Source organism: Anas acuta, chromosome 21 (genome assembly GCF_963932015.1).
Source record: "Anas acuta chromosome 21, bAnaAcu1.1, whole genome shotgun sequence".
NCBI classification, from domain to species: domain Eukaryota; kingdom Metazoa; phylum Chordata; class Aves; order Anseriformes; family Anatidae; genus Anas; species Anas acuta.
In genome coordinates this window covers 6,813,251-6,835,944 of record NC_088999.1, presented here as the reverse complement: position 1 = coordinate 6,835,944, position 22,694 = coordinate 6,813,251, and the positions used below count along the sequence as shown (strand labels likewise).

Genomic DNA, 22,694 nt, shown 5'->3' with positions numbered 1-22,694 from the left:
TAGGAGGTGCCTTACAGCGCAGTACAAAGGCCAAGTAAGTGAAATCACACAGTTCGTGGGGAAATGCCCTTGAAAATAGGAAAGGTGAAGTATTTCTATTGACTCTCCTACTCAACTGTAAGAGCAGCCAGGAGTGCTGAGCTCCCATTGCAGACACCTCCTATCGATGAGCAGAAAGCACAGACAGTTCAGGATGGTGCCACAGGAGTCCCCTGAGCTGCGGTAGCAATTAGGAAGCCTTCTGCTTTCCGGCACCAGAGATACATTATTAATTTGCGGTCATAACTGATCAAAAAAAATCTAGAAAGTAATTTCATCCTCTTCACTGAAAACAAAGCTGAAGCAATCTAATTATGACACGAAAACACGCCTAGGGCTCAGTCCTGTTTCCTAAATTCACAGGTGCCTATCCTGCAAAATTTGCCACAAGCATAATTTTGCAAGCTATGCACTAACATGCACTTATCTCAGAGAACAAGTTTTTATCCCCACATGGGATCTCCCCAGTGCCTGAATTTATTCAGAAGCATGAGCTTATTATGATTTCAAAACCTTACCCATCTGTTACACAAAGGTGGATGCTGTGGAGCTGGGTGATCAGACCTGCCCTTTCCCCATACGTACATCCCAACCTATTAAATGGACATTAAAAGAACACTTACGCAAGCTAAAGTTAAGGCAGATGGGAAGGTGAAAGTGCCCTTAAGACTAGTTTTTTGTTTTTTTTTTTTTTTTTTTTTTTTTTTTTTTTAAAAAAAAAAGGAAAAAAAAGAGCAGCACCAGGCAAAAATCATAGCTGAAGAGTTCAGGGTGGATGTCAAGAAAAATTCCTCCAGTAGAGGGGAAGCACAGCACGACAGCAAGCACAACTGCCCTGCCGCCCCTTCTGACCATCCACATGTTGTGCTGTGCACCTCTTACATGCTGCCAGGCTAGTAAGGTGAGCCTGCCTGCCAGTTTTGGGTACTAACATTCATTTTTGAGGCCTCTGCACTGGCATATGTATCTGAGAGGGAAGGGGAAAGGTCCAGCCACCTGCCGAGCACTCCTCCAAGCAGCGTGGTGGCTGAGCTGAGCCTGAGAAACAAAACCCAACAGCTCTTACTACAGCATTAGCATAGCCACACAACTTGTTAGCCCAAACAAACACCTCTCTCTAGTTAAAGACAACAAGATTGAGGATGCAGGGAACCTGGGGAGGCCACCTGTCACACCATCAATCTTCCTGCCCTTCCATTTTACTCAAGGAAACCGCAGAAATGCATCTCCTTGGTACTGACAAGCTGAACTCCAAGGCTAGGCCTACATCCACGCAGAGATGCTCATTTAAGGTCACTCTGGACTGGCGTGATGGTCCAAACACTTCACTGAGACCTTGAATATACCGGGAATTGATGTGAAAAGATGTTACAAATGAAAAATCCATACAGATGTGCTACAAGAAAGGCATCTATTCTATAAATATTGTCATGGAAACGATTCAGATTTGCCTTAAAGGACACTCGGAGCACATTAATGAAAGAGAACGGACTGGGCCCGAGCCTGGGAAATAAGATACCGCAGGATCTCAGAATTGGTCTCAATCTTGTTCCATTACAAGGAGCAGAGCTACCTGTTGTTTAAAGTCGACATCACTGACATTTGAAAGCTGAATGTTTTGGCCTTGGCGATACAAATCTACGTGGAGAAAGATCACACTGAAAGAGCTGAAGTGTAACCATAAAAACGCCGTGTTAGCTTCCCAAAAGCAAATACCAAGGAGGAAAAGATGAACACTTAACTAAGCATTCAGCAAAACGGCTCAAACGCAGGTCCTTCTATTTCCATTCTGCCTGGGTACATTTTAATTGTGCTGTTTACACACAAAGCAAGCCTGAGCTCTCTTAGGGTAAAGATGCTCAGTGACAAACCCTTCCTGAACCTCATCCAGGGAGCATCAAGTGGGCACTCACCCACCCCGCCCTACTTTCTCTGCTGCAGATGTTACAGCTGCTGAGAGGAAGGTGAAAGAACAAAATCTGTTTATTACAGACATTTTCCCCAACCTCTCAGCCACAGGGGAGAACAGCTCCCAGCTTCTGTGACTAACAGTTTAGACCTTGAATGTTTTCTATTAACAAAACACTAAAGCTTCGTCTGAACAGTCTCCAGCTCTTGAACCCTTCAAACGGCCAGAACAGATCCAGGCAAAGCACTTACAAATTCTCATACTGGAAAAGGAGAATTTACCCAGCTCCTATCTGATATGCAATTCAACCTAAAAAAGAAAAACCCTTTTCTCTGGAGGTCTGCATCAGGCAGTCAGAGGAAAAGCACTGGGAAGCCAAAGCAACACTGGAGTGGAAAAAACAGGGCCCATTGTAAAAGATGAACTAAAGAGGCTGATGCATCAGCCTCATGCTCAGCAATAGCTCACTGGAACTTGTAAGGGATTCATGCAGTGGACTTTTCTGTGACTGCTGCCACTGTCTTCGCTACAGTAGCTGTGCTGAAACAGATATTTTTAGACTAAACCCCTTTATGAGCTGTTCATCTTATTATTGCTTCATTCCATTCATTACATTTTTAATCATGTCCAAACAACCGAGCTATTAAATAAATTCCAAAGCAGCACAGCAGGCTGTGGCTCGCGCAAGCTAAGATCTGAGCAGGAGGAGAAAAAGGCTGCTTTGGTTGAAGATTAAACCTTCTCATTCTTGAAAAACACAAAGCATCCGCTGGACTCAACTGCCACACATTCGGGATTATGGCCATTTCTCATGCCCGTCTCCTGCTGGCATCTTAAAAGACGTTTGGGACCTGAAATACTTTCATAAAAGTTACAGGCATCCCACAAAGGAGGGAGAAAGTTATATAAGTGTCTCTTCGTTAATGAACTCCACACGGCAAAAGCCTTTGTCGGTCTCCACCAGAGCAACTTTTAAAGTGTGGACTTGAACAGCGCAACACTTGAACCAGACGCCAAGTTCAGGCAGCTTCAGGATGCTGTGAACTGCCTTGAAGTGAGAAACCCCAAAGTGCTGTGACCACAAGGCGCCGCGCGGCACTCCTCCCATCGCTTACACTGGAGCGATCCAAAGACTTAAGCAATGTTTAAAGACATCCACCCACCTGCTTCTGTAAACGCAGGAAGATTTGACTGAAAACAGGGAAGCCTTTGTGCAAGCAAGACAGAAGGGAACCATTAGAAGACTGGAAAAAAAAAAAAACTGTTATTGTCCTACAACCCGTTTATTTCTGGAGCCATCAGCCAGTTCCCACAGAGGCTGTGGAGCATTCTCCTCCCTACAAACCCTAGTACTGGGGTACCATGGACCCCAAAGGGCCCATAGAGCTGGGAGTGGGATGCGGAGCCCAGCAGGGCTCAGCCCCACGAAGCTCCATCCCACCAGGCTGCTCCCCAGTACGGCTGCAGCCGTGACGAGAATTACAAGTGCTAGAAAGCTAGCCGAGACCTGAGTTAAATTGGATATATTCCACAGCAGAGACAACAAAGCTTAACAACATGTGGCATTTATATAATATTTTACATGTTCAAAGCATCGTTTAGGTATTACCTGCAGCTCAGGGTCAGCTAGGCTGGAACTCTATTTAGAACTAGTTCTCCTGGGATTCCCGATAATGGATGCTTCACTTGTACCAGAAAAAAAAAAAAAAAACACACAAAAATAGATCTGTTTAGGAGGTAGCACAGCCTGTATGCTTTCACTGCAACCTACAGTCTCAGAAGAACAACAGATTTTTTCCAACTCTCAAGTTTTCCTTTTAATTTGGCTTCTACGCAGAAGATTGTGACAATGCACATTGAGAGGTACAAGCTCAGTTTAACTCACATTCCAGATCCCAGGTCAAGGAGAGCATCAACAGCCAGAGAAATCATCTTCTGATATATAAATGGAGCCACTGATTTGAGGCAGGATGAATAATACAACTTTCAGTTACCCTTCCCAGCTACAAGTGCACTTTAAATTCCTCATAAGCATAGCAAACGGTGGCAGTCTCTCATTTCAGAGAGCGGCTTCAAAGGGTGCACGGCAGCAGGATCACGACCCTCTTACTCAAATGCAAACTTCTTTTATCCAACTCGGGGAGCCACAACTCAAGCAGCAGAGCACTCGTTCCTGACCTCTCCATTTCCATCAGCTCTCCTCTATGCCTTGAATTCGCGAGCAGGCTGCCAGCTCAGGGGGACACCGACGTCATAAATGAGAAGAGATGAAAGTGCTGGAAAACAGCTTAGGCAGAACGCGTCCAAAAAGCATTTATGGACAACTGTGATGCATTCACAACAGAGCACAACTGCTAATGACATCCCAATATGAAATATCCTAGCATAAACTCGTTTCTCCTCCCACTGTTTCTCCAAGGCTGGTCTAATTTTATAGGATGAGCACTTACATGGCAGGAACTGGGTAACGGTGAGATCAATGACTGCAAGAATTTTTAATTAGCATGAAGGTTCCTCCGCATTAGTTCAGAGAATTAAGAAACGCTGCAATGTCTGAAAGGTTAATTCTGAGAGACTCTGGGACCCGAATCTTTGTCTATGACACTGAAAAATACACTTAATTTGTGACAGCATGATGAACAAACTGCTCTCTTCTGGAGAGCCGCAGGATAATTTTGGAATTACCTTTATGCCACTTCTATTAGGAAGTTCATGTTTCAAATACAAAAAATACTCATGCAAATAGTTTTCTTCCATAAGGCTAAACAAAACCAGCCATGACATTAATGTATTTCATTAAAAAAATAAATAAATAAAAAAATAGAGGTATCTTCACGTACACAACTTAGTACATAGAAGAAAGTTATACTTCTTCCCCTCCAAGATGTGTATTAGGTCTAGTTCAGGTGTAACACTGTGCATAAATATTTGAAAGAGTAATCTAAAAAAAATATTGGACATAAGGAAAAATGCTCAGAAAGTAGCCACTTCTTGCAGCAGTAAGCTCTAATGGATTAGTTAGAATGACATTGTAATGCTTTTTATAAAACCCTTTATCTTTTATAACCTCTTTATGAGCTTTTTTGTGCTAAGCTGGAAATATCCAGACATCCCTACTGTTTATGGAAGCAATGACAGACCTGCCAAGTTCCCTGTCCTCCATTCTCAATTGCTGATTATCAAGAATGGAGGCCACAATATTGAAGAAGCACTGTGTATTTATATCTCCTTGGCAAAGAGATATTTTGAATGAACTCTCACGTTTCCCAGTTAGAGATGGATGCAAAGAGGAGCTGAGGACCTCAAAGTTTTAAATACAAAGGAGACAAAAACTCAATTTAGTAACAAAGACAACTTTTCCCTGTTTTGGGACATCTAAATGGACTGAAGTGCCAGAAGATGATTTAGGGTGTTGGCAGGAGATTTCTTGGAAAGAAAATGTTGGCAGCACCTTCCAGACTGGAGGCTGTTCCAGTGAGGCTGCATGTACGTATGTGGCTGTCCGGGCACGTATGTTAAGGTGTGCACAGCGCCCTGCCGGGCTGCACACAGGACAACAAGGCTGTGACACGCTAATGGCATGTGGTTGAGCATCTGGAGTCAGTAATCCCCAGTACAATAATACCTGGACATGAAAACCTGACTCATCAGAGGAGACAGACACCTGGATTAACACCACCACTATAAAATGCTACTCATAGATGAAATTGTGCATTCCTTTATTAAGCTCAGCACAGGTTGTGCACTGTGCAACTTTCGTACATTGTGCTTAGCACAAGTTTTGCACAAGCTTTGGCCTTGAAACTAGCTGGAAGATTAGAAAGAAATGGGTAGAACCTCTGGAAAAGAACAGCTCTGCAAACGCACAGGAGCTCAACAAATATCCCTTGGTGCACGTCTACCAGCCAACTCCCCACTTACCCAGGCCAAGACCAGCCAGAAGACGAAGCCTCCACCTGCAGCAGCCTGGCAGCTCTATCACTGCAAGACAGCCAGAAATGCTGCAAGTCAAATAAGAAAACTGCACCAAAAGTTAATCCTTTGAGTGCAAGGCACTCTGCAAGACCTGGTCTGTCAATCAGCTGGGGCCAGGGTGGAAGAAGGCTCCGGTGAGAGAAGCGAAATGGAGAAAAGCAACTGTTCAGTTACATCCTTACAGATGAGATCTCTCACTGTGAAATTTCCAAGATAAAGCATAGCACAGCGCTTCCCTGGGGGCAGAAGGCAGTCACCGTGACTTTATCAAGTAACTAGTTATAATTTTCATGCAAATAACAAGAATAATCAAATGACTATCACAGCTGTGTCAGCCTGAAGAAAATAACATCAACGGGCTGATCAAAGCAAGCAGCTGACCTCACAGACAGCACGTTCAAGATGGTATCTGTCCTTTTGCAATTCGTTTGCTTTTGTGGGAGCTAAAAATAATAAAAAAGTTACCTCTGAGGCTACTTGTAACTGACTGAGCACAGCAGCCTTCCAGGAGCACCCAGCGCAGTTACCGGTCGGCATCCAAGGGGTCACAGGCACGCGTAGCCAGGTTTTGTTTATTTTCACTCAGGCTTTGCTGGCACAGAAGTACAAGCAGAATGCATTTGCCATTCCTCAAGGCAAAACACCAGACAAGTCTGTGTGCTGAGGAATGGATGAAGCAGCTGAACAAATGAGGACAAGATCAAACAATCAGCAAGGCTTGTTTGGTTTTCGTGTGTTTGCTCCCACACACACACTTTTTTTTTTTTTTTTTTTTTTTTTTAAGCAGAGGTGTTCTTCTCATCTCTTTTGTTGAGCCTCGGGATAGGATCATACAACTGAGCTTCCCGATGCTGGCAGCCCTGGTTTATTACTGTTTTAGCTGTAAAAACTCCATCTTTCCAAACCAGTCACGGCTGGGGTGATTTTGTTGGATGTTGTGATTTTAACACAAAGATCACAGGACGTGAATCATCTTTTGCACTACTTAATCTATATTCAATTTAGTTGAAATACTGGGTCAAAAATTGTTGGTCCACACACAGGGAATAATTGCATGTTGCTTACTTCTTTGAGAAGCCAATCTAAAACCAACATAATGAATTTGATGACAGGGAAATTCAGACATAGCTAATAAAAATCTACCCTTAAGGAAATAAGTGCCATAAGTGACACATACTTTGCTTTTCATCTATTGCATAAATTAAAGGTCACACACTTAACTCATACAAACTAAATGATTTTTTCTGATAATTAACTTTATACAGCATATGTTACAGCACTGGGGTGGGCCTGCAATGATGAAAATCAGGAACTTAAAATGAAATCATACATTTTTTCCAGCTACGGTTGCAATCATTGCGTCCATTGCCCAGAAGGAAAACATTTCCTAAAAGGGTCCTCTTCACTGGGAGCTAACTGGATTGCCAGTGATTTGCACATTAAAAGGTTCGGGATGAACAGAGATGTGCTTGTGAGTTCGTACTGGACAGTTCTCAGGGAAAGCCGTGTCTGCTGCCTCGCTGGATGTGTAAGGCTGTCTACTACGTCTGGGCAAAAGATGCACAATTCTTTTTTATCAGAACTTGATCTAATCCTGTTGAAGAGAGGTTCCATTTCATTCAAACAGGCACTGTTCATATCAGACCAACATATCTAATAATTAAACACTGTTAAGTTTTTGCACTAAAAGCAAAGGATTATTAGAAAATAATTAGGCATTAGATACTGCCAGGGCAAAAGAGAATGTGTGAAAAACCAGTATTCAGGAATGAATCAGAACTTGTTGCAATTTTCCATAAATGTGTTCCTGGGTGGGTGGCTGAAATCAAATTTTAATATTTTCAGTGACCTTTTCACTTCTTCATCAAAAGTATTATTCACTGACCAGAGTTATCTAGCCAAAGGGAACAGGTTGAATAAATTTTCATAAATCTTTTACATCTCTATAGTATGTTTGACTTAGCTTTTTATTATATTTATTGCTGGATTATTTGTTCTTTATTCTATACCAGGCTTCCTATCTTCTAGAGAAAGAAGGGGTTGGTACAGCATTGCCACAAAGCAACATGAACAACATCAGAACCTCTGCAAGGTGAGAGAAAGCCAGGTTGCATTCATTTTGCCCTACATTTCAAGGATTACTGATTGACAGGCCCAATGCTTACGAATAATAATAATATCACCGAGCCTTTCTGTGCTTGACTAATCATTGTTTTCCCTCTCTAATAACAGGATGCAGTTGATATGGAAGACTTAATAGCATAAAACCAGTGACCTTCCCCACCTGAGAAGACGTTGTAGGAAGTGACAGCTGATAAACACGAAGCAACTGGGAGAATGCTCCAGCCATTTCATCTCCAGATACATCTGCCATAATAATCAGGGTAACAATGAACTCGGACTGACGACAACCCCCCGCTCCCGATTCTCCCCCTTCCTTCCGCAGCATTTCATCTCGCCATTCCTAATACTTGGGGAAAGAAGCAATTTGCACTTTCTGTCCTGGTGATGCACTCCGAGACTCCCTTAACACAGCCCCAAGCACCTCGACCACTGAATCATCTCAGATCTGGATGGTAAAGCAGATATCCATGTACAAGTACATTTTCATCTAGATGTTGACAGCGTTAGAGGCACTGTTTCCTGCCACCTCCCTAAAATTGCTGTTAATACTCTCCTCACACCGCAGCAGCTCATGCTCTGAATGAAGCATCACTGCTTCTGCTCAGCCCCGAATCTGTGGCATCTCCCAAACACAAGCTGCAAACACGTTTAAGGAAATGCCTTTTCCCCTACCTGCTATTTCAGATACAGTAATCAATAACAAAAATTGTAAAGGCAACTGATACTTAGGACATGAAGAAACTACTAAATCTGAAGAAAATCCTGTAGTACATACATATATTACCCTCTTTTTATTTATATGAAGCTGAGCTGTTCTCAAGTAGCTTATATCTGCATGAAGAGTTTATACAGGGAGATATAAAACACCTTGATTTGAGTCAAGGAACTGAGAGGGTACAAAACAAACAAAGAGCACCCTCCATTAATACTTACTGCTGCTGGTGAGTCCTACAGTGGCTGAAAGCAGTATTTCAAGGCAAAATCCAAAATACCTGCCCAACATCCTTCAATGCAGGTAGTTTTGCTAGGGATAGACTTGTGGATCTGCATTTGACTGTGATTTAGGGATTCCTCTCCACCAGCCCAGCTTGCTCCAAGCCTGGCCTCGAGCACCTCCAGGGACAGGACAGCCACAGCTTCTCCTGGCAGCCTGTGCCAGTGTCTCACCACCCTCTGATTAAAGAATTTCTTCCTAATAACTAATCTGAACCTCCCCTCTTTTAGTTTAAAGCCATTACATTTGTTTTGGGGGAAGAAAAGGAGGAGGTGCTCTTTTTTAAATCTCAAATGGCTAACAGCTAATCAGTACTGCCTTCTGAATCAAAATATTTCTCATGGTGAGAACGTATGGTAATCAGACAGATCACCACATGGCATGTGCGTTCACTTCTGGAAGTGGAGATAAGTTAATTCCATACGCATTTAATTTGAATTAAGATGGATTCAGGCTGAGCTGAGCAAAACCTAAACCAAGAGGTGTACTGCACACAGTCACAGGTGTTTAAGCTTTCCTGAAGGTACTTTGTCTGGCTGAATACATACATACAGGTCTTTTATTTATTTATTTATTTTTAATATATCACCTGCTTTTGTTCTGAACTTCTCTGCTGTAAAGGAGTAAAGCAGGCAACTAAAGGATAGGAGACTCCTGCCCTGTTCTTCAGGGGAGCTGATGGAGCAAACACAAACCCACCCACGAGGAGTCACAGCAACTCCCGGCTTGAGCTACGGTAGAGCAGGGCTCTTCCAGTAAGATGAGTCCCAGCAAGCTGCTTGGAAGTTATTTACTTATTTATAGTCAGGTTCTACTTGGACAGATGACATTTTAATCTCAAACCTGGAAAGAAATACTACCAGGTAAAGAAAAGGGGAAGGAATTACCATCCACCGACTAGGTGGATTTGGACGGATTGAGAGGAGATGTCTCACAGGAGCTTAGATCCAATCAGCACATGTCAGAGGATTTTGTGGGATAGGTTTTCTGTTACGCAGCCAAGCAGGCTTCCATTCAGTCTCTCTGCAAACTGCTTTCTATTTCCCGACCATTACTGCTACGAGCGGTAAGTTCAGTTCAGGGCAAGCCACTAAAAGCAACGCTGGCCAGCCCAATCACCTTCTTTTTTTCTGCAGTAATTGCCTTGCCTGCATAATCGAAAGTCAACTAGTCTCCCACTAATGGAGAAAGCTGAGCTTAAAGCTAATTTTTTGCATCTAAATCGCTGCATATAGACAGTTTTAGGCTGGATTTTCAGCAGTCCGCCCCATAGCTTCTTCAGAAGTCAGAATTTCAATGGTGGTCAATTTGGGAGAAAACAGCCAAAAAACTACTCACACTGGCAATAATTAAAATTGGAGAAGACGCTTTGGAGAATATCTAATTTTCATAGCCTTGATCCATTGATGAGGGAACTGGGAAACCAGCAGAAAGTAAACCAAACAGAGCAGCAGCTGCATTAGCAGCAAGAAGGATTTGTTCAGAGACCAGAGACACCACCCTCAGCATCTCACCTGCCTTTCTGTAGCCACCATGGCTGTACCTGCTTGAGCACATTGTGCGTGTAAGGATGAGATGGTAATGAAGGACGGACAAGCCTTTTAACCAAATTGCCTTGGCAGCAAGTCTGCAATTTTCACACAGCTCATTAGTGGTGACTTTTTATGGAAATGTATGCTGAAACAAAACCAAACGCATCTAACAACTACATGTTCTGCAAATAGATTCCTTGATTGAAAAGAAATGGCTCTATTATATGCAAAAGAAAAAAGGAGCAAAAAGGGAGGAAAATGAAGGTCTGTCAGGAAAGAAACAAGATCAGAGTCCTTCACAAGGTACCTTCGTGCTGCTGTGCTGAGACATCAAGGTACCGACTCTCGACACCTGCCACCTGCACAGGCAGGTACAGCAACACAGAACTGGCAAGCGCATCTCAGGCACAAACAGCCCTCGAGTCCAAAATGCCAGGAAAGCAGAAGCAATACTAAATCTTGCAATTTCTTTACTATTTTCTGCTCTTCCAAACACCCATCTCTAAAATGGACTGATCCACAGAGCAGCTGCGGTGCGATGGGAGAAGCAGCAGGACCTCCTTGACAGCAAAGTGTCCCCATATTGTAGCTGGGCAAGTGTCACTTGATGTTTGTTTAGATGCTTGATACTGGATCCTATTTGCAAGGCATTATTTCTGCTCTCCTGCGTCTGCACTGATTGATCTCGTTTGCATATGCAAATCAAATGCCAATATGAGACACTTAATATTCCCTCAACTTCATTTAGTGCTGCAGCAGCACGGGTCAATATCTCACTCCATCCTCCAGTACATGGGGAGGGGAGGGGAAGGGAGGGCTCTCGCTGAGTCAGCAAATGCTAATAAGCTTTGCCGCTTTCAAGTCTTAAAATCAATTAGTAGTAAATTAAGGCAGACTTGCTGGGAGCTCATTTAAGTAATAAAAATCTTTTGTATAGCTAAAAAGAAAAGAACAGGAAGGTTGGTTTTTCCTTCCCCGGTTCCCTTGGGAGGTGTTTTAATCAGAAGTCATAATGGAAAGCAATGCATCTGCCGCAATGTTTATTGAGAAGGGGATCTGCTCTGCCATTTTTGCTGTCTGCAGAGGTACAGCAGTAATGACATTCAGAAAACACCCAGTCCTTATTACAAAATTTTATTACTGAGCTCGGACATAGTTAAACTCAATGAACGGGGTCATATCCTGCCCTTGAACAACATTAACGCACCCAGGAAGAGGAACTGGGAAGGATACATCCACATCCAGCCCTCTGCCCTGTATTCCAGACACCCAGCCCACACTGCAGTGGCTCTTCCCTTGTGTTGATGCTTACAGAGCAGTCACAGCACCAAACATCCCACCATGTCCATATTATGAGCACAACAAGTTTCCTGGAGTAAGCACTGCACGAGGAGGTGCAGCAGCAGCTTCAGCAGCCCCATAAAACCCCAGCCCACAGCCTCCCTGCTGCCTCAGACCCTGCCTACCCACTGCAGACACCCCGAGCCCCCCATCCAAGCCCCCGTCTCACCTCCCTGTGCTGAGGGGTGCTCAGCACCCACCACCAAGTCTGGAATTGAGGGACTTACCTGACCTTGCAGCCATCACCAGAGGCTCTCGTTACTCAGAGCTGAGCTGCATCTCAGCTGGCAGCAGAACTGATTGCAGCTCTCTGCACCTGGAGGTATTCACACCTGAACATTGCCCACACCTAAAGAGAAGCGCCCCTCGTCATGCTTCCCAAGGAAGCGGTGGCTATCCCAGCTGTTAACGTTTATTTCTTCATTTTCCAATTGAGATTTTTTTGTTTGAGTGCCTGACCACCTGATGTAGCGCCACGCCCGAACACTGCAAGGGGCAAACTTCTGGTTTAGTGTCTTCATTGTACTTCAATTTATTGGACATCATCTGCAAGCATCAGACTGAACAGCACCTCCACAGGTTCCTGCCATGGCTGTGAAAAATAACAGAGCCACCACTGTCATGCCAGGTCTCTATTCACCTGATGATGAGAACGGTTTCATCCACATAACAAAAAAGGAGTAAATAGAAACTGGTAACTGGAAATAAAGAAAAAATCAGGGTTTACAAACCAGCTTGAGACTGGCTTTTTGCCCTTTGGAAGTTGTTTACAAAGTTTGTCTAAGGTACCAAATTCTGAAGGTTTTTGTGTGTTACCTGCTAAGAACAAACGCCTGCCACGTCCTTCAGAGCTCGCACACGCCAGCAGCGAGGGGTGGCAAGAGGCAGGGGCAGGTACCAGGGGTGCTCCAGCCGACTGCCGCTGACCAGCCGGGTGTTTTGCTATTTCTCTCTCCAATTTTGCACTCCCCAATCCACCCACATGACTGCACAGAACAGCTGACTGTGCAAAAAGCTATTGTTGCAAGATGCACATGGTACATTAAGTGAAACAGGAGCTGCACGTTGTGAACAGCTGATGAGAAACAGGGACACAGCTACGGAGTCGAGAAATTCTGGAAAAACTCCAAAGAGCAGCCATAAAAAAAAAATCTGAAACCATACGATATGGAAACCTAGTGCCAACCACATTTTTTTGCATAACATAGAAATCACTTAATTGGAGACAAAAAAAAAATCCAATGCCGTGCTTTAAGTCTAATTATACACGTACTGCTCTTCCAGACGCTGGGCTGTGTAAAACAATGCTGTCACTCAATATTATTGACAACAGCGCATTGCCTTACTGCTCATCGGGTGTCTCGCTTTATCATGTAGTCCTGCTACTAACACTTTGCAGGCAGGAAGCAAACCAGAATGCCCTGTGCTGCCTGAATAGCTGCACGGTTCGGCACAGCTCTGACAGCGCTCCCCAAATGTAATCCTAAAAGCAATGTCAGGAGCCCTACAAGGAGCGTGGTGAGCGCGGTGTCCTCCTGCTCCTCACCTCCCCACCGGGCTCCTTCCCAGCCACGCCGTGCCAAACGCTCCGGCGCAGAGGAGCAGGCACGGAGCTGCTGCAGGGCTCTGCTGCGCTTTAACCACTTAGCACCAAGCAGTGCCACTGCGTCACTGCCTCCTTCAGCAAGGCTCGAGCCCCTTCTGCTTCCTTCCAATTTATTGCTTCTTGACGAGCAACAGTGACAAGGAAAGGGATAACACATGTTTTTTGTTCCTACCCTTTATCTCCTGCGTGATGTTCATTATGATCAATCACACTTTTTGAAGCGATTATCTATTAACTGTTGAGGTGGATCGGGACATTTCAGACAGGAATATCAACACCCAAATATGTTTTCTGGAATTCTTGCTTTGTTTTTAAGCAGTTCTTTTACAGCCATTTGGAAACAGCAGTGTGACCCAAAACAACTTATCCATGAACCCACTAAAAATAAATATTGCTAAAAAGTGCATGGAGCCAGCACAGCCAATTTAGGATCTCAGCTGCTGATTTCTTGGCTGCCTTGAATGCTCTAAGCAAGTTACTGCAGCAAAATAAACTCTAATATAACAATTTTTGAATTAGAGTAAGATGAGAACTCCTGGGTCATCTGTTACTGTCCTCTGCTATTTCATTGCTTCTCCATATGGTGGGCTACACACAAAAATTAACACAGATTATTTTTAAAATGGATTAGCTGAACTGCATTCAAACCTTGGATAGGTACTTAATTCCGAATTAAAACACTAATTCCATTTAGTTTAATTTACTTTGGAGGAGAATTAGCTCTGGAGCTGCCTTTCCCCTCTGACGGCAGTCACCACGTGCTGCAGCCCCTGCCCAAACCCCACAGCCTTCCTCTGCCAGCCCCGACCTGGGCTGAGCCTGGAGCAGGGGCCCTGTTGGGCTGCTGCTGCCCACTGGTCCTTCCTAAAGCAAAAATCACCACAAGCTACAGACATCTGGTCCCCAGAACCGGAAAAAGTACTGAATTTGTATCTGCATCTCTAATTCATGACACTTTCCTACAAATCTGCTACCGCGGTTTGCAGCAGTGTTCAAGTAACAAATCCCATGGTCTCCTGGAATACACTTAGAAAGTGCTGGTCAGTCCCAGAGCCATAGCCATACCTGCCCTACTGAAGCACCCCCAGTGTGCTCCTTCCACCTGCTCCTTTCAGAGCTCCAAGACACCAATGTTCAAGATTTAAACACTTTGGGAAGTTTTTAGGTTCTGCAGTCCTACAATACAACAGTTGGGAAGTTTCCCAAAATTTAAATTCATTTGGAACAAATTAAATATAAAGGGATGATGTAACGAGCAGAGCAATCCTCACTTTTTTAATTATCAGTGCGATACGACTAATTCCATCAGCATGTTTTCAGAAGGGCAGCAGCATTTGGTACCAGCATCACAGGAGATGCTGGTGTTCAAACGACTGCTCATGGACAGGAGCACAAAGTGTAGCCTGGTTTTCCTGTTTGCAAACTAGAGACAGCTGAAAGATGCCGGAAGGAACAACCCAGCTATGCATGTCTGCTGCAATCATCTGCCGTCAATTAGTTTAGAACAGTAACGAACATCTCAGAAATAGCATTAAAACCTCTCAGAGACGAAGGGGCATTCTGAACCCGCTGTTTCAGTGTTGGCACCTTCAGAGAAACACCATTTTATGGCTTCCCACACTGTTCTTCTCCATAGCTTTATCTCTATGAGCCATGAGAACTACAAACTTTTTTTTTCTTTTTTTTTTTTTTAATTAAAACTTTGATTCCAAAACAAGCTCTTTAATAACGAGAAGTAACAGGGTGGATTCAGCATGAAACCCTGGCTACACACACATTTAGGAACCATTTCACCAGTTAAAACCACCACTGAAGCAGTACATCAAGCACTACAGTCTAATACTGCTCCAATCTAAAAATGCAGAGTGCTGTGCTCACCTGAAATTTAGAAGAAATTTGAAAACAGCAAAATGCATCTGTCTCAATAGGAAAACAGCATAAATATGACACTCAGTTTGCATTTAGCATCATCTTAGCACTCTTTCTTATACATCCTTTAACAGTCACAGGCTTAAAGCTCAAGCTTAAAGAAACCACCTGCAAAGAAAACCAGCAGCAGTTACAATCACACTCCTCATCCCTGTATGAATTTTCCTTATCCTTTTTAAGGGGAACCATGCAATGCCACTGGATTCACTACGAACTTGGTGCTGTTTGCTGATTCACCGACCTCCATTAGCATCACGGGATGTCCCAGGGAGGCTCCCTTCCAAGCAGGACTCCAGCATGACCCTACTAAGCTTGGGAGATGCACAAGGAGGGGCAGAGGGAGGCAGCCAAAGCTAAATCCTTCCCAGGCCACAGCTGATACTAAAGTTAGGAGGCACAGTAAACAAAGAGCAAAAATTCCCACTAAGGTGAGGTTTGTTAAGCATTGCAGATAAGGATGAACTGATCACAGGAACGGCTGGAGGTAAAGAACTCCAGCTACTAAAACAAGAAGCCTAAAAGGAACAGCAGACATTCCTTGAAAGCTTTATGCCACACGCTTAACAGTCCCAACAGTAAGCAGACTGAAGTTAAAGATGCTGCTAAAGAGCCAAAATGCTCTGGCATCAAGATTCATGTGCTCAGCTGAAGGCCTGTTTGGGTTTTGAACACATGAAGCCACCTCTCACCAAGATTCAACCACAGAAACATCCAGCTTCAAGGAAAAAATGAGCAGCAGAACAGGACACCAAGCTTCCATCCTTCCCACTGTCACCAGAACAAGGGTTAACCTGTACTTTACTTTGCTGCAAGATTCATGTTCATTTGCCTTGGTCTGAAAAAAGAGAAAAAGCATCAATCCGGTAAATTTACCACGAGCCCCGTATGTCTCAGACTATGATTTAGGTACTGAGAGAATTGGGACCCAGCTGGAGGTTTAAATGAACCCAATACAGCGTTCGCTCGGAAGGCAAATTGGCGTAAAAAGTACATTTAGTTATAGCTTTAAAAATTTTAGCCTATTCAGTACTAGCCTGGCAGTTCGGAAATTTATTTACCCAGATGGAGAAAATGCTCTGAGCAGGCACCGGACAAGCATGAGTCACCCCACCATCACCGCCCAGCCCACGAAGGCAGCGTGGCCACGCCATCTGCGGGCTGCTCCCCGCTGCTTTGTCACCCCTTCCTTCACTACCTCCAAGCCTTAAAGGCTCTCCAGTTCCCCGTAACTCTGACCCTTCAGAGCCATCTGCAAGCGAGCAGAACCGAAGTACCTAACCTGCTACCGAGGAACTTACTTGCAGCCGGTGAATCCCATCTGAACCATCTGAGCCCAAGTTTTACTCGAGGCACAAACAAAGCGGAGCCAAATTTTCAGAAACTCTTCCCAGAGTTTTGTGTTAAAGACTTGTTTTCTAAAGAAATGATATGGGCATCCAAATGCCTACACCTCAGTCTTTGAAAAATTAAATTGTCATTTCTCAGTTTATCAGAGGACTTCCAAAAACTGCACATTCTCCAAGACCCTAGGTAATTTAAGAAAAAAAATTGTGTTTATATATTTATTAAGGACACTGTTGGTCTAAATCATAATCAGAAGCTATTTGGACAGCTCTATATGCAAAAATTTTGAATATTCCTCCATTAATGGGGCAACTGTTACTGTAAAGTCAAATTACAGATGGGAAAATGGAGACATGAAGCAGTTTCACTTGTGCACTGTGACAATACATCCACAGAGCAACAGCCAGGAAATGTTCAGGTTGAGCAAAAGCAATGGGCAAAGATGGACAGGAACCAGTTTTTAATTGTATTATCTAAATATGTATGCATAATTCCACAAACAACCCTCTAAAGAATGAGATATTTGTGCTTGAGAAAGAGGAGGGTATTTATTATGAAGGAAAACAGTACCATTTACTTGGGGTTGTTTCTCTCTGTATTTAAACGCTTCTAATTTCTTAAAATAAGCAGTGTTCTTCTAGGCATAATTGTTTCTTTTCAATCAGGCACTTAGTGTTTGCAGCTATCAAATTTGTTGCAGCTGTAATCAAACACGATGTCTTGGGAAGGAAAATTTTCACCTACTGTTCAATCTCAGTGCATTACACTGCGCAGTTTTGTAGCCAAGGAGTCCGGAGATCTTAATGAACATTAGTTCATTCTAACTGGACCTCAATTTCTCACTGAACTTTGCTTTTGGGAAAAAAAAATAAAGGTCTTAAAACAGCGTCTATCTTTTCTTTTCTCCTTGTCTGCTTGGTTTTTGCTCACATCCCCCAGGACACCACATTTGGATGCTTTGCTCGGAGGTCGCTGCACTCTTCTCCTGCATCCAACCCAGGACATCCAGCACTCAACCCCACTGAGACCTGTGCTCCTGCCACGTCTAACACCTCCAACCTCTGCAGGAGCTGTAACGCAGAGCATCGGTCAAAACAGAAAAGCTTACTGCAAGATATCCAGGCACTGAGTGCTTGCTTCATGTTCAATAAACACCTAAAGAAGGACCTGTAGAGCCTCAAAGAGTACAAAGGTTCATTAAGCTCATCTCAGTGTTTTACAGCATCACTCCTGCACCATGTACATTCAAGACAAGTCTGGGTCTCTCTCTCCTTAAATCCCTTGCTATTTTTCAAACCCTCAGTACTAAAATGAGGCAGCCAAGCGGTAATGGCTTACAAATAATAATATGATTTTATTTTATACCTATATTAATAAGCTAAAAAAAACACCCTTTATTCATCATGAACTGTTATTAGTATTATCGAGGAAGCGATGCAGAATTTACATCAATTTCCTCATATTGTAAAAGACTTGCCCAATTTATTTTAAATGTCAACTCACTGTGTATTCATCAGGTGTGTGGCAGCAGTGATTGTAATTAATTTCACACTGTAATCTAGACATGTGCCTCCATATTAGCTTTGCACATCTTTCAGGGGTAGCAATAAAGGGAAGCATTGGTCATTTTCGGTCACCAAGCCTCCAGAAATATTTTTCACAAGACAAGACAGTCAAGATTCACATCCTAGTAAAATTCATACTCAGATTATTTATAGCTGCCTACTTCGAAATTCTCCTGCAGTTGAAATGAAATGCAAGACGCTCCACAACAGCTGGTTGGGAATTCTGAGAATAATTTAGTCACAAAAGGAAAAAAAATCCCATAGACTGGGGGGTGAACAAGGCTAATTGTGAAATCGTGGTGAATTCAAGGGACAGTTTAGCAGGAAAAAAATTACAAATTTGGGACTGCTATAGGCATGAAAGCACTTAGTTTAAATATTTTCTAAAACATATGTTCTGAAGTAGAGGTTCGTAAGAACTGCTTATGTTTACTAAAATAATCTCTGAAAATATTCTTCCAACCCAAGTGTTTTCTTTAAATTTAAAAAATCTCTGCTTTCACTTCAGGGAGAAAAACCTGACAATTTCTCACTCCCAGTCATCCTACAGTAGTTGCCCCCGCTCCTTTCCAGATGATCCACTGAACTACAGCTATTTCTGGCAACCTAGTCATGTCTCTGCTCCTTAAATGTGCGACTGCCGTAGCTTTTCCCACATTCACCACGCCACACAGAAGCTCCTGAATGCTGTCTGTGCATTCATGAATGCAAAGTCATAGCGGCGTGTATGACAAGGAGCCAGTCTGGCCTTATTTTGCGTGAGAACTGGGAACCCAGACCTCACAACTAACATGAGATCATGCAGAACATCTGTGTCAGAGCTGGGTTGAGAAATTAGGTCTCCAAAGCTGTGACCAAGTACCTTTAACTCAGGGATTCTGCACACACACCCCAGAATTACATCTGCTGAAGTGGTTGTTTCCATTCATCATGAGATGGCTGTGCTGGGGAAAGATCCCATCAGCCTTTCTGTTCACTGTCAGTACTGCCTTGCACAGCAGAATAAATGTATACGGATACAAGCCTCCTAATATTTACTGAGCTTTGAAACAATACTTGGCATCTTCAGAAAAAAATCACACAAAAAAAGCAAGAGACTGGAGAACGTGAAGAAACAGACAATGAAAATGGACTGAAACAAGCTGGCAACACATACCAAGCTAAATAAAGAAAGATGAGGAAGTCAGAGGACAAGAACATTAAGGAAGATCTAGGAGCAACACACCTATAAAACACGTATAAAAAAAAAGTCAGAAAACTGCATGCTCAAGAAGGAAGCATCCCAGCACGGCAACCTCAGAGCTGGCTTTTTCTCAAATTCTAGTGCTCCTTTGGCATCAAACCTATGTGGGGCTTACAAAAAGCTCTGCAGACTTCCAGAAACTCAATTTGCCTGTGCTCTTATAGCATCCCTAAATGTTCTCACTGCGGAAACGTTTGTAAAAGAATCTGCCACAAATGCATGAAAGTGATCCCTTTTTAGTGAGTGAAATGTATACCTTAAGTGCATCCAGAAACAACCATAAATGAATAAACATACATAAATACGAGTAGATATCTGTGTTGTTTTCAAGAAATTGCTTGTAAGCGGATTTATTGTGCACACCTTTTAGTAACCAGGTAAGTTAGGAAGATCTTAGTTTAGAAAAAGCCAACCTCAATTTCTGTGCTGCCCAGAGGACCACGGTGGAGCAGATGTCAGTTTAAGTGCAATGGTTTCATATCACTTTGATGTCCCCATGTACATATTTCATTCCTGACTTCCTTTTAAAAAGTTTCGGAGATCTTTTGTTCCAATTTTAAAATTCTGCTTCTTTTTGGTGCATTTCCCAGTGATTGCTTAAAGGGAGGAGAATAATGAACCTGCTTTGATAGCAGATCATAAAGGAGCCATTTACCACAAGGACTCTGATGCATTGTTCTGTCTTTAAACATGAATTATCGAATCACAAGCTATTCACTGAGTTGTAGATTACCAATGAACTGAAACAGCATTGCAGCAGCAGTATGTGCCTCTCTGATCAAAACCACACTTATCTCCTCCTTTACTCCGAGTTAACAAAATTCACATAGCAAGTACCTTGTTCGGAGGAAAGTGCAGAGCCGCACTTTCAGCAAGCCTCCATCTCTGAAAGTAAAGCTTTAATTTACAATAGTGCTCTGTGTCACTCAGTGGTTCGATATTTATTTATTTATTTGTTTGTTTTTCTACCAGAGAAGCACTTGGTTATCTGCCTTAGAGCCTCCTTACCATCAAACTTTAGATAATTTAAAACACATGACTGAAGCCCTGTGTACAAGATTACCTGCTGAATCAAGGTGCTGCAGAAAGCCAGGGACTCAGCACGAGGGTACCAAAAGAAGAAAGGAGAACACAGCTCTACGAAAATTCAAGTCATACACATTTATCCCTCTTAAATGGCCAGCTAAATCTTAGAACAATCTTATTGGTTCTCAACCATCAGTAACATTCAAAGCATTAAGGGGAACGGGGACATGACCCTCATACTTCTGATGTTCGCAGCACATTTATTTTCACCAAATGCCTCTACCACAATCTCTAGAGTGACAGTGGAGCAAAAATACTTGTTACCGACTCCATAGTGAAGTGACCCATCCAACTCTTTTTTTTTTTTTTTTTTCCCTAAAACTACACTTAGCCAATAAACATCATGAGACACGCAGAAGGGCCACTGTGTTGGGGAGGTAAGGAATTTATATTCGGCAAAAATAGAGTTTTCCATAGAAAAGTTTTGCACAATTCTGACTTTATATAAAAACTTTGGCACAAAGCATGGCTGGAAATGCCTTGGCAATGAGGGATTGATCTGAGAAACCAGGCTAGTACAGCAGGGAGTCATACAAAGAACTGTGCAAAAAAACTGTGTGCAACTAAATGCCAAAAAAATCACTTCTCAAAGTCAAGGAAGTACAAAAACAGCTCTGTGTCCTCTATCACACAGTTTGGGATCCATGTACTGTCATGTTTATCAGGCATAATGATTGACATTTCTAGCAGAGGTTCTGCAAATGGGATGGGATCCATTTGTCCTCGCTGTGCTCTCCTAAGCTGACAGCTGCCACACACCACCAGCCAAGAGCATCCCCGGCAGACATTTGCCCTGTGAACAAACAGAGCTTGCTCTCCAACTGAGATGAACAACTTCAGCACCATTGCCTAGCCATAGCGAACACCTGCTAAAAACACTGATCACTTAAATAAAACATCCTGGTGCCACTGCTGCCTCAAGGCAGAGCAGAGCTTTTAAATGCCCTCTAATTTCTGATTAAACAGAATTCTCCTGAACCTGAACAACTGTCAAGTGCAGAAAACTGAGTGACTACATCATCATCTAAATGAAGGCATCTACTTGGTTTAATGCATTGGGTAATTGGCCAGTAGGACTCATTACCAAAAGCTATCATTAAGGCTAAGAACTTCTTAGGACTCCAAAGGAAAACATTTACAGGGATAGAGACAACATTCAAGGCTCAATAATTAACGGAAGCGTAACTCAAATTTAAACATGGTTAATCTGTCATTTGCCCAGAAGTACCAGCTCATATCACAATCACGTTCTCTCTTCTAGTACAAACAGTTCTTTCGTGTATTTGAAAACTTCCAGTAGTGGAGGTCCAAGATTTTTTGAAGCTACCAAGCCTTCACCTCCACAAGCACCAAACACTGCATGTTATTTATGACAAGAGACACAGGCAGGGAATTTAAATACTTTGAGAGGAAGGTGCAGGGAAAAAATGACAAGGAAAGAGAATGTAAAGAAAAATGCAGCAATCTCTGAGCTCCCTGGGCACTGCTCTGTACTCCCCATTAGCTCAGCTGTAAATTCCAGTGGCTGTGCAGGGTGCAGTGTTTGCTGTAACCTGGTGGATTCCATTGTCAAATTCCACACTACCCTCCTGTCTCAGTCACTCTAGCTGTTGGAGTAAGCTTTTACAGACATTTTGAGCACAGATGCTAAGGCGAAAAATACATTCACACCCTTGTAAAGGATCAGCAATTTGAATTCTGAAAAAAGAGGATCAAACTGCATTTGAACCAGACACTTCTGTCCTGGATTAATGTCTGCGTATCTCCATATATCACATCCTACCATAAGAGAGTGCAAACACAATTCAAGACAGTTACTGAACTGGGCAGACTTACCTTCATAGTTTGCCTGGAAGCCTTGAGCACTGACCGCATAATCACTCACAAGCCATAAGGACAGCACAACCCCTGTACTCACAATAGGAGCAGGCAGCTGGAAACCCGTTAACCTGAAAGAAATCAAGAGGAAGGTTACACTCACCATTGCTGCCTTTGATCTGCCAGCAA

At 43.0% G+C, this 22,694-nt stretch overlaps 1 protein-coding gene across 8 annotated transcripts in view; it reads right to left on the bottom strand.

The window, feature by feature from the left end:
- The window catches only part of CSMD2 (CUB and Sushi multiple domains 2), a 322,375-nt gene that overhangs the window by 221,589 nt on the left and 78,092 nt on the right, over nucleotides 1-22,694 (bottom strand). For 7 of the 8 annotated variants that reach the window (XM_068657555.1, XM_068657554.1, XM_068657553.1 and 4 more), the window contains exon 4: nucleotides 22,524-22,636. In XM_068657555.1, coding sequence (XP_068513656.1) covers nucleotides 22,524-22,636 — 113 coding nt within the window. Of the gene's footprint in view, nucleotides 1-12,141; nucleotides 12,289-22,523; nucleotides 22,637-22,694 lie in introns of those variants that run through there. The other variant, XM_068657560.1, reaches the window with a different exon arrangement.